Source organism: Alosa alosa, chromosome 16, assembly GCF_017589495.1.
Source record: "Alosa alosa isolate M-15738 ecotype Scorff River chromosome 16, AALO_Geno_1.1, whole genome shotgun sequence".
In the NCBI taxonomy this organism is placed as follows: domain Eukaryota; kingdom Metazoa; phylum Chordata; class Actinopteri; order Clupeiformes; family Clupeidae; genus Alosa; species Alosa alosa.
In genome coordinates this window covers 24,404,488-24,416,582 of record NC_063204.1, presented here as the reverse complement: position 1 = coordinate 24,416,582, position 12,095 = coordinate 24,404,488, and the positions used below count along the sequence as shown (strand labels likewise).

Genomic DNA, 12,095 nt, shown 5'->3' with positions numbered 1-12,095 from the left:
TACAGGCGCGCCTGCAGGTGTACGTCCGTACGCACTGTGCGTACCATCAGGCTACTCAACAGCGAGAGAAAATTTCCCTTGTGTGTGTGTGTATTCACACCAAATTGGCCTACCATACCTTCCCAACTATGCACAGTCTCCCATTAGCTGCATGCCATCAGGCTATTTACCATTTTCTATTACGTAAAGTTAGTGAACACGTTATCAAAATAACGTGCACACATTTTGTTTTGGCAGGAGAGAATACGCATGCGAGGCACGCGCCAATAGGCTACTTGTTGTTTTCTTTTACCGGCCATCTATATATGGTTATCAGCACACAATGTTGAGCTAATTCACTAACTCAATACTCATCATGGATATCACAAGTTTTAAACAACGAAAACAGAAAGGATGGAGGCAGCAAAGCTAGGAGTTATTCCCGATGGACAAGAACAAGGTAGGCAATTGGTGTGCTAGTCAGAACGTTAGACTGCACTAAAGCCAGGCGTCACGTTACGCTAGAACAAAACTACAGGTAACTTTAGCCTGTATAGGGCTGTATCAAGTTGTCCAAATGAATAGGTCATTGTAGACGTTGTCATTGTATTATTGTATGTGGATGTTGTTATGCTATGTAGGCTACTTTTTTTCGCTGACTGACTAATGCACGGACCTAAAAGCGGACAAATATTGTTCCGCGAGTGTTTTTTTTTTTTTGGGGCTGATGGGTAAAGGTACCATAGGATTACATTTAGTAGCCTACATGGTCTTTAAATGTCCAGTCTACATACATTTAACACACTTCCAGAGACTACATCCAGCTACATTCAGAGATCAGAGCATATTTTAAAACCAAATAACATTTTGAGTGACTAGTGACTAGTGTGGATGGAGCCTGAGTTTTTTTTTTTCGTGTCCTCTTTCTCTACTGATGACTCTCTGCTAAGCTCCACCATCTCTGTGGCTCCCTAGTCCCACTGATCCACAGAAACTGGTTGGCTCTGTTTCCCCAGCAGTTACCAACTAGGGGGGTCTGAGCCGGTGACTGGCATCCAGGCACGATACATCTGTGCTGAATAAATCCCACAGTGACTGAACCCCATGGAAGAGGAGTACAAACAAACAACAGAGAAAGGGCAATAAACTCATCAGGGTACCAAGTTCGAACAAGAGACACTTATTTGAGTGGAAAAACATCTATAAAAAAAATAATACAAAAATAAAACAAGGAACTTAAGGGACCTGCAAAGTTGTAAAACAGCGGTGGTGAGTTACTGGGGACTAGTTTATATGCTGTCCTTGTATAAATATTTCATATAAAATACAGGCAGTGATAGAACTACATGATGAAATATTCATGGACTCATACAGAGGTATATCTGACTGCTCAGAATGACAAGTTCTTGTTGCTGTTGGAGGATGCAGTGCCCTGTGTGGCCACTAGGGGCCAGTGTGCTGGACAGGCATAGCTCAGGCAAGTAGGTAAATGTCGGCAAATTCCTGATGTCCACATACATACAGGAATATGGCTGCAATGAGTACACAGAGGAAGCGAGTGAGCTGGCAACACACTCCTTTTTTAAGCTGCCAGAGTGACATGTTGGGCGGGGTCTGTGTGTGCGTGTGTCTGTGTGAGTGAGCGCTGGCCGCCACAGGAAGGAAATGCCAGCGTGTGGCTGCTTTATTATTATGTTTCAGATGTTGTGCTTCACGCCGCGAGATCCTCGCAGATGAGCACCGCAGGCCCTGTTTGGTCTATTCTGGTACCGCCGTGGCCGCCTCTACTCCGATGCCAGGGGAAAACACAACAAACACACACAACAAACAAACACACACAGCAAACACGTAGCGCTTTCATCCCAAACGAAGCCTGTTTGTTTGTTGTCATTGTGCTCAGTGCTGTTGTGTGACTGTGAGGAGCCTTGTTTAAAAAATCAATAAAGAATGAAAACAGTAAATAGCTGTCAAACAGCAAGCTTTGATTCTTGACATCATAGCAAACCAAGCATTAAAGCGGTCCACTTATTCCTTTTGTATTCCTATTTTTTTTTGTCCTTTAGATATACTTCCAAATCTTGAATTCACACCAGAACTGGACATGGTTTCAATATAACAAACTTGTTTGTGTCAGGCTGCAAACAGGTTACACTCAGAGAAAAAAAAACACACAACCTGAGCACCTCAGGTTACAGCTGTGGCTTTCAAGCACTTTGTTCAACAGCTGGACGCAGAAAAAAAGCCATCAGGGATCACTGCCACATCACAAGGTACCGTACAACAAACCTAATGTGACGTTCGGAACCAGAGGCAGAGTATGCCATCTGCATGGCATCAATGCCAGTCTTAATGACAGCTGGTAAACAGAGGAACAGGGTGGCAGGTTCCCCCATGAAATGCAACTCATGAGAATCATGTATAAGTATAAGTATATATACTCTTTTGATCCCGTGAGGGAAATTTGGTCTCTGCATTTATCCCAATCCATAAATTAGTGAAACACACTCAGCACACAGTGAACACACAGTGAGGTGAAGTACACACTAATCCCGATGCAGTGAGCTGCCTGCAACAACAGCGGTGCTCGGGGAGCAGCGAGGGGTTAGGTGCCTTGCTCAAGGGCACTTCAGCCGTGCCTACTGGTCGGGGTTCGAACCGGCAACCCTCCGGTTACAGATCCGAAGTGCTAACCAGTAGGCCACGGCTGCCCGTGTTGACGGGTTGGTGTGAATGGTGAAGTTTCCAACATGTTGCTGTAAACAAGGTAAAGTGAACTGCAGTACCCTTCAGTGCTAAATCCTAACTGGCCTACAAGGCATCTACAGTAGCTTGTAAAATGACACAGCTGTAAATGGACTGAGGCACATTTGGAAGAAACTAAAGAATTAAGAGAGAAATGAAGGTTACTCATGGAAAAAACAATTTTAAGTAATTGACTAAAAGCCTGTTGTGCTGCTATGATACGTAGTTACACACAGTTAGTCATGCCAGAGCCAACCTGCAGTGAATTTTGTATATCTTTTTGGTGCTTTCCAATCCTCAGCTTTCAAATTCCATGACAGGCAGATTTACTGTGGCACGGTACATAAATATGCCAGCGATTACAACTCTTCGTTTGGAAGTGAATCCCAGAACATACATGCACAACTGCCAGACATGTCTATGAGCGCATGTGAATTTTGGTATTCTTGAGCTTAGTTAACTTACTCTTTCTCTGGCCTCCTACGATGCACTTCTTTGCGGTGTCGATGCAGGGCATAGAGGCGCAGTTCTCCAGCCGGCCACTAGGGCCACAGGTGCACACTTCGTAGCAGCCCACATTGTCACTCTGTGCCGGGACCTGAATACGTGAGTCCATGTGAACCAGGAACTCAGAGGCTTCGCCCAGTTTACAGCCTGTGGTAGACACACACACATACACACACACGGAGACACACGGAGACACACACACACACACACACACACACATGCATGCACAGAACATACACACAACACAGAGACAGAAATGAAGGCACACAAACACATACCACACAAGTTGTCTAGTACTGACAAAAATTGATTATGAAAAATTGGAGTATTTGTTTCCCTTTGGATCTATTTGTTTTCTTTTGTAACTCCATGATGACAGAGCATCCCAATAAACTGAGCTGAGAGTAGTAATAGCTAGCTAAATCACACCAGTTCCTCGTCCACACAGTGCAGAATGCTTTGCAATTCACATCATAACTGGAAATTGCTAGTCACATTACACTAAAGAGGGGAGGTCTTTTGATTATTTCCCATGAACAAGTGCTCTCAAACAGCCTAACATAATGTACATGAACACAGACATAGAGACAGAGAGGCAGACAGACAGACCCACACACACACATACATGCACCCCCACACACACACACTCACACACACACACAAACACAAACACAGACCCACAGCCAGACACACACACACACACACACACACACACACACACACACACACACACACACACACACACACACACGTGTTACCTTGCACACAAAGGTAGGGCAGGCAGTCCTGGCCAGCATGGCAGCCCTTGCGGTTGACCTCGCACAGTTGGTTGCTAGGACATGGGTTGGGATTGCAAGGGTGGATGACTTCTTCAATAACGTTGCCAAGGGAACTTGGCTCTAGAATAACCAATAAAACATCTCTTTTGACACAACCGGCAGTAAATATGACAGTTTCCTGAAAACATATTTCTATACTGTATACTATCAGTTGATTTGGATAGAAATGAATTAATTATTTAAATCTACTGTTGTTTTTACATGTTGTTGCGTTCCGCTAACTACTAGGAGTATGAACCACACAACCGATGCTCTATACGAACACAGTATACAGTATGCACATGGTCCCTGTAGTACATACTCAGGTATGTCTATACAACGGACACAGTATACAGTATGCACATGTTCCCTGTAGTACATACTCAGGTATCTCTTTAAAGGGATGCAGCGCTCTGGGTCATCAGTTGGAGACAGAAGGTCACAGATGCGTTCAGGAGTCTGTCCTTCTCGAAACCGCATCCGGTCCCCGCACTGGGTCAGAATGTCCACACAGTCAGATCTGATGGGCAGAGAGAGAGAGAGAGAGAGAGAGAGAGAGAGAGAGAGAGAGAGAGAGAGAGAGAGAGAGATGACAACAAGAATTGTTCCCACAGATATACTGTATGGTCCAAGACCAAAACTAATTAATAGAAAAACATGCATTATTTTAGCAGCATATACGCATTGCATATACCGGTATTATTGGTGGGTATAAATGCAATTAGATTTAAACAATAAACACAATAAAGAAAATAACAAAATAATAGGCCTAATTTCCCAACTGTCTGAAATCATTAGGATCATTAGAATAAGCACTGTTTTCTATGCCAGTCAGCAGCATGAGATATGGCAGGAGATATGTCAGTAAGCTGTCTATCATTGTTGACTGTGGTTAGAATTTTCTATTGAAAAATATCCCCAAAAAGAGGGATGGCCAACATCTGTATGTGCTTACACAGAAGATTTGGCCCCATCCTCTGGGTCAGCCAAGGCTGATCACTCAGAAACAGAACAGACAAGACAGTCCACCAACCAGTTTCATCTATGCTGGTCTGTTTACTGCACTGCAGACACCGCAAGACTACCGACTGCCCTGAGACCCAGACAGGCATATAGTGTTGCTTCTTTATGTCTTCCGCCCAGACAGACGGAAGGGAGGGAGATGAAAGACAAACATCCTGTTGTCTGTGGCATACATCAGGAAGAGCCCCCGGGAGAGCTGTCGACATCCAACTGGCCCCAGATCTGGACCGAAACTGGTCTGGGCCTTGGCTCTCCGGCTTGTAATGTCACCAGTCCCTATACCGCCATGCTGCATTGTTTTCAAGTACCATATGTGGAATATGTGGAATTCTCTCTGAGCTTTGGTGAAGTGATGCGGCATCCCTGGGTGCAATTTCCTGATCTCCAGGCAGTCTTTGTCTGCGTGTACCCACACTGACAACAAAAATGCACACTGATTTGTTTGCCTGACCACAACGTGCGATTGAAATAACAGTAATAATGCCAGCCATCCGCGGAGAATCGGACGCCGTCTTCGAATGATCCCTTGTGTGATCACTCAAAAATCCCCTGACAGATCCGCTTAAAGGCGGCATTAACAAATCCTTCAGTGTCACATTCCTTCAATGCAGGACTCACGCTATCCTCAACAAAACAAGATGAGGACAATACCAAGATGTACGGGCAAGTGTTGGAAGACCAAATGGATAAGTGGACATTATCATTTTTGTGTGTCACATGTTTTATTTATTTTGTGGTGTATGAGTGCTTATGATGGTATAGACACATGTGCAGCATGAGAGTGTGTGTGTGTGTGTGTGTGTGTGTGTGTGTGTGTGTGTGTGTGTGTGTGTGTGTGTGTGTGTGATTGTGTGTGTGTGTGTGTGTGTGTGTGTGTGTGTGTGTGTGTGAGTGTGTGTGTGTATGGAGTGCATGTGAGCATGTGTGTGCGCATCACGGCCGTGTGTGCTTCTATGTGTGTGTGTGAGTGTGCATATGCTGAGTGTACATGTGAGCGCTTGTAAATGTGATGTGTGTGTGTGTGTGTGTGTGTGTGTGTGTGTGTGTGTGTGTGGTGTGTGTGTATGCACTTGCATGTGTGCTGGTGTGTGAATGTGTGAGTGCATGTGCGTGCCAAGGAGGACCTTTCCATATTCAGGTGTCTCCTGAGTGCTTTTTCAAATACCGTAAACATCACGGCTAACAAAGTGAACAAAAACGTCTCTGTAACACTTCCATGCTGCCTGTGAATGGTCATGTCAGACGGATCCCCCTATGTGACAACCCAAACAAAACCATCATAAGGAGAGAGGGCTGACACATGCCCAATCACCACTCCTTCTTCGTGTGCAATTTTGAGAACTTGAGAAAATAAACAAGAGTTGCTGCAGCTTCCGGGAGGCGTGCTTTGAAGAGATTCAGATCTCTCTAAGTGCATGTTTTTGTTCGAGTTATACCAGCTTTGATGGTCGGTAATGACAACCGCAGGTTTGTGAGTCATGCCCAAAGAAAAACACAAAACCCTGTTGCATGTTGGGGCAGGGCCAAGGATCTGGATGTTTCCACATATGTGACTCAAGAACACTGACAGGCAGGGAGAACATCGCCTTCAAAACAAACTTTGTTAGTAGTAGTTCTATCTTGCATGTATTCTAACATACATATGAAGCTCCTCAACCAAAACAAAATACAAACTAGTGCGTAACATAAAATGTAACGAATCATTTCCTAGAATGAGTCCATTACCAAACCTCTGTGTGGGTCAATATAGGTCATCTGACCTCATCCCTACATAAGGAGAGCCAGCCATGGCTCAGGTTCAGAAGATAAAAGGAACGGAAGGTCCAAACACTGTGGCTCTAAAAAATCGATATCTTTTTATTTTCTAAAAGGTCAACGTTTCAATCCCCCAGGATCTTCTTCAGGCCAGATCTAAGAGTCAGGAGCTCTCAGCAGCGAGGTGCCTCACCTGCAGATGATGCTGCCACGGGACTTGCTGTAGCAGGGCTTGATCTGGAGGGCACACGCCACTGCCTTCCACATGTCCGGCCGGCACTTCATAATGTCCAGCACAGGGATGTTCATGAAGGGCATCTTGATGGTGCCGTTGGACCACAGCTTGATGTCGTTCCTGGCACCCTGGTCTGACTGGACGTTGCAGCTGCGGAACAGCTCAGTGGGCCTGTGGTGTGACAACAAACAAATGCGTGTTATGTGCACATAAACCTCTATCAAATTCATTATATTTATTCAAATTCAATACATGTATTTTTGCTTTTAATGTACTGCTATTTTTTATTAGCGATGACAAGAGAATGAGAAATAAACTAATAAAATTAGGATGGGGCCAAAGCACCATATTTTTGATCATGCATAAATAAATAAAATTCCCAGCACAATGAAAAAGCCAGAGCATTTCCAAAACAAAACATGAACAAATCCATGCTGCTGTTTGTCTATTTACATCAGTCCAAATATAAACATCTGCAGATGCGATCACAAAATGTTTCAATGTGTTTGAAATACTCTGCAGGCCAATCACTGAACAGAACATGCCGAAGATGCCCTTCATGCAAACACTGTTCACCATAATATATAATTACACAAGTCATGCTTTTGAAAGGCCATGAAGAAGCCTGGGGCCACAGTATAACACAAATAAAACAGGACTAAAAGTATTTTTTTCTTTGACACAGACGAAGAAAATAGCACACAGATCCACAACAAGAGTTTTTCTCTTTCTTGCAAAGCTGTAATTGAAAACATATTTTTCCCCTGACCTCCACATCTTAAAAGTCTGTCTGAGCCATGTCGCATCTCAGATGCTCGCTGTGGACAAACACATAAACACGCTGCAGAAAAAGCGACCTTTCGAGCGAGCCTTCATGCGCCGAGAGTCTGAGCAGGCTTCCACCGGAAACCCAGGGAGTGGAGCGGAGAGGTTGGTGGGGGGTAACGATCCATGGGAGGAAGTGCCTTTCATCTGGCTCCAGTGAGAGAGGGCTACAGTGCAGGCTAGAGTGCAGGGAGAGCAGTAGAGCAGTGGGACGAGTGGCGCACTGCTGGGGTTGGGCGTAATGAGGGGGGGCATTTGTAATGCAAAAAAACTCAGGAGGAACCAGAGGCTCCTGGGGCAGAAAGAGAGAGAGCCTGGCTTGTCTTGTATTGGACCACTGGATGAAAAATCACAGCCCTCGCTGTCGCCATTTTCACTTTTCTTCACCTTCACTTAATTATAGTAGTCAAAAGAACTGGATTTAGAACTAGATTCTAATTCCAAATAAAAGTTCTAGGTTCAAAATCCTGGACTCTGTAGTAGCCTTGAAACACAATGTACTTGGCAAGACCATTATCTACACTGTCAGTTTATAAATGACATGCCAAAAAATGAGGAAATGCCAATATCACTATCAAGTCAATTTCAAGTCAATATAACATGCACTTCTGGAGATGCTTTTTGGCAGGTTACAGTGTGAAGCCGTAAACAGAAAGCTTGAGACAAATCATCATGTCTTCCTACAGATGCCTCCATCTCACTACTCACTGCAAGGCGGGGAAATGGAGACTTGCTCCCCTCCACCCTTAAATGGAGGTCCATTCCCACACATTGAAGTTGACATATGGGGAGTTTAGGGGTGGTGGTGGTGGGGGCTTCGGAGAAGTTTATTTCTTTATCCCTGGGTACCAGTGTGGAGGGGTTAGCGGTACTTCCCGCTGTGTTTTAAGCTGAGGTGGGTACACAACTCTCCAGGTGGGCCTAAAATCCGACGGGCTCCTAGACCCCCCTAGGCAACTGTTTGCATCCGAGCCGCCGAGTGGCCGGGTCCAAGAGCCCCGCGGCGCTGGACACAACAGCTTTTGAAATCGGCGGGGGAGCCAGACCGGCTCTGACATCCCCAGGAGTCCTTCAAAGAGAGCGCGGGGCCCAGTGTTTGTTTGCCTGACCTCCGGGGTCCCGGCCGTCGTGGAGGAGGCAGCCATGCCACCATCTCATTCACCATCTCCCCCTACTCCTCCTTCCCCTCCTCCTCTAATGAAAATAATACATGGGATAGTTGGGATGGTGTCCAGTTTCTCCACACAGAGCAGTTCAGACTCATTCAAGGTTTATCTGAAGTTTGGTCATTACTATTGGCAGTACTCTCTCTCACAGCAATAATCATTACCTACAGTAAGGCTATAGGGTCAGAGCATCCACACTGCACTGGTCACATAAATAATTAAACAGGCTAGCATATCATGTATACTTTAATAGCTATAGGCTTCATGTTGCAGAATGCACACAGAATAAAGTTCTACCAGACTGCAGCTGACTATCTGCAGGATCAGGTCACTCTCTAGGCTGGACAAGGGTCAAATCTGGGCCAGATTCAGCAATTGTACCACTGTCCCGGACCCGGTAACTAGAAAACATGGTAGATTTTCCACAGCTGTAGTTTGAGAGCTTCACATCAAAAATACTAGATGAATCATTTTAAAAGAAAGTACATAGGTGCATCTTATAGGGATTGGTAGATTTATTTTAGATTTATTTAAATGAATTGAATTAATTAAATGTTCCAGTATACTGTAGCATTTACATTGCTACTAACATTTACATTTACCCTTTCAGCAAATGCCTGTATCCCTAATAAATACTATGCAGACTCCGGCAAGTCTGGGTTGTATTTGGCCCTAATCTTATACAGCTCCACTCCTGCCTCAACCCCTATGCTTAGCATTGCTAGAAACTGTGATGCCACAGGATTAGGAAGAGCAACATTATGTTACTGACGGGATACCATTTACAAAATAAGTTTTTTTCCAACCAGCAGGAGGTAGGCCTAGATGGTGCAAACGAGTGTAATGAACTTCAAATACCCTGATGTGAACAAAGCAAGGTTTAAATCTGAGGCTCTGACCACATCGACCAGACTGCTCCCCTGGTAGTCCGTTTTTTCATCTTCCCCCTGGAAACATTGTCACCGCTCCTCAGTTCCCACAAAAGCAAATAGTGGTTTATTTAATGGCGGTTTGGCTCTGCAGGGTAAAAGATTGGTGAACAGTGTTGTTTCCTACCCGCGCTTTGATTGCGGTTGGTGTGGGTTTGGTGTCCAACCATGCTCGGACACAGCGGAAACCTGTCGCTGAGGTCAACAGCCATTTGTGCATGACGGGATGACACTGCTGGCAAACAAGCGCTGTATCTATCTACATACATTTCATGCACTCTCACTTGCGGTTGCTTCAACAATCAAGCCTCATCAACCAGCCAACAACCACTGACTACCAAAGGTCCCCAAAGTCAACAGATCATCGTACTCGGCAGAGACCCTCTCTCTTAAGAAGTACAATTAATGGTCAAATCGCATCAGCCCTAAAAACCTGAACGAGACATTTCATTATCCCATCATGTATTGACTGAACAATACGCACACACACACACACACACACACACACACACACACACACACACACACACACACACACACACAAATTACTCTTGTAAAACAACCGTGTCAGTCATGCCAGTGGTTGAACCTCATTCCAATTCCTACCCTCAGGACCTTGCAAAGGCTTATGGGAACACCATCGCACAAACAAAAGCCCAGATGAGAAGAGGTCTGCGGTGGAGTTGTGGCTCTTTATCCTCACTTTAACACTCGGAGCGCAATAAATCACACAGCCCTGTGGGGACAGTTCATATTTATACTGGCCATGAAGGAGCTGATACTAAATGCAAGTATGTGTTGAGAGGTGTTTTAGGAATTGTTATCTACAGTCTCCCCAAAATACCATTTTTTTGTTCAGAATCATTTAAGACAAAACAGCAATAGAACTAACAATGAACAACTCTGCAAAAACAGCCCTGGGACAGCCATGGCCTACTGGTTAGCTCTTTGGACTTGTAACCGGAGGGGTGCCGGTTTGAACCCCGACCAGTAGGAACGGCTGAAGTGCCCTTGAGCAAGGCACCTAACCCCTCACTGCTCCCTGAGCGCCGCTGTAGCTGGTAGCTCACTGCATCGGGATTAGTGTGTGCTTCACCTCACTGTGTGTTAACTGTGTGCTGAGTGTGTTTCACTAATTCACGATTGGGATAAATGCAGAGACCAAATTTCCTTCACGGGATCAAAAGAGTATTTATACTTATACCTATCACCATAGGCCCAATAGAAAGCCTACTTTTAGGTTGCAACTACCAATGGAAAATCTCATGCATAGAATTCTAACATCAATCCTGATCCTCATCTATCTTGCTTTTACAACACTTTGAGCATGCTATGAGCAATTTTATGAAGGTGGTGAAAGTGGTAAAAAATAATCATTGGTAAGTTGGTCAGTTTTTACTTTTTGATAAAACACAACTTTAAAAGAGTCAAGTTGTTGTTGAAGTTGGTACAGGCGTTAGTAGGCCAGGTACAGTATGCCTGCTGAAGTTAGCTAGCCAGATGTGATACCTTTTGAAGTTAGTAGGCCAGATGGGATATCTGTTGAAGTTAGTAGGCCAGGCGTGTTACCTGTTGTTGAAGTTGGTGCAGTAATCCAAGACGTCGCAGCCGAGCTGGCAGGGCTCTCTGACATCAGCTAGGCAGGTGATGAGGTCAGTCTCTACGGGGTTGTACTCGCACACCTGGTCAAACTCCTGCCACGTCTGCGTGCCCCAGTTGGTGCTGATCTCCTGACACTTGTCCCTGTGGTCACATAACGGTCAAAGGTCAAATATCCATGTGGGATAATTTTGTCTCTCATTGAATGTTTAGTATACCTTACATACATGTAGTAAAATCTAATTACCATCCTCTTACCACCGAACTAGGGGTGACCCTCAGGATGAGGGGTGGTAAACATTTCTTATCTCTGTTAAAAAACTAGATGGTTAGGTGATTACTGGTGGGTGACAACTTGCGATTTTCCGTGGGTGTGTGTTAAGGGTATAAGAGTTGGCTTCACCCACAGATATGTGGGCTTGTTACTTTGACATTTCATGTGGGTAACATGCTCCCGGGGTCGTGAATAAACACACAGTGACAGTCAGTGAAGTAGTCCTTGGCATCAACCGATAAA

At 44.8% G+C, this 12,095-nt stretch overlaps 1 protein-coding gene across 1 annotated transcript in view; it reads right to left on the bottom strand.

Annotated features, from left to right (window-relative positions):
* reck (reversion-inducing-cysteine-rich protein with kazal motifs) overlaps positions 1-12,095 on the bottom strand; it is a 59,513-nt gene that overhangs the window by 18,546 nt on the left and 28,872 nt on the right. The window contains exons 10-14 of the mRNA XM_048266903.1: positions 11,549-11,722; positions 7,018-7,230; positions 4,430-4,566; positions 3,987-4,127; positions 3,187-3,375 (exon numbers count right to left, since the gene is read on the bottom strand). Coding sequence (XP_048122860.1) covers positions 3,187-3,375; positions 3,987-4,127; positions 4,430-4,566; positions 7,018-7,230; positions 11,549-11,722 — 854 coding nt within the window. The remainder of the gene's footprint in view (positions 1-3,186; positions 3,376-3,986; positions 4,128-4,429; positions 4,567-7,017; positions 7,231-11,548; positions 11,723-12,095) is intronic.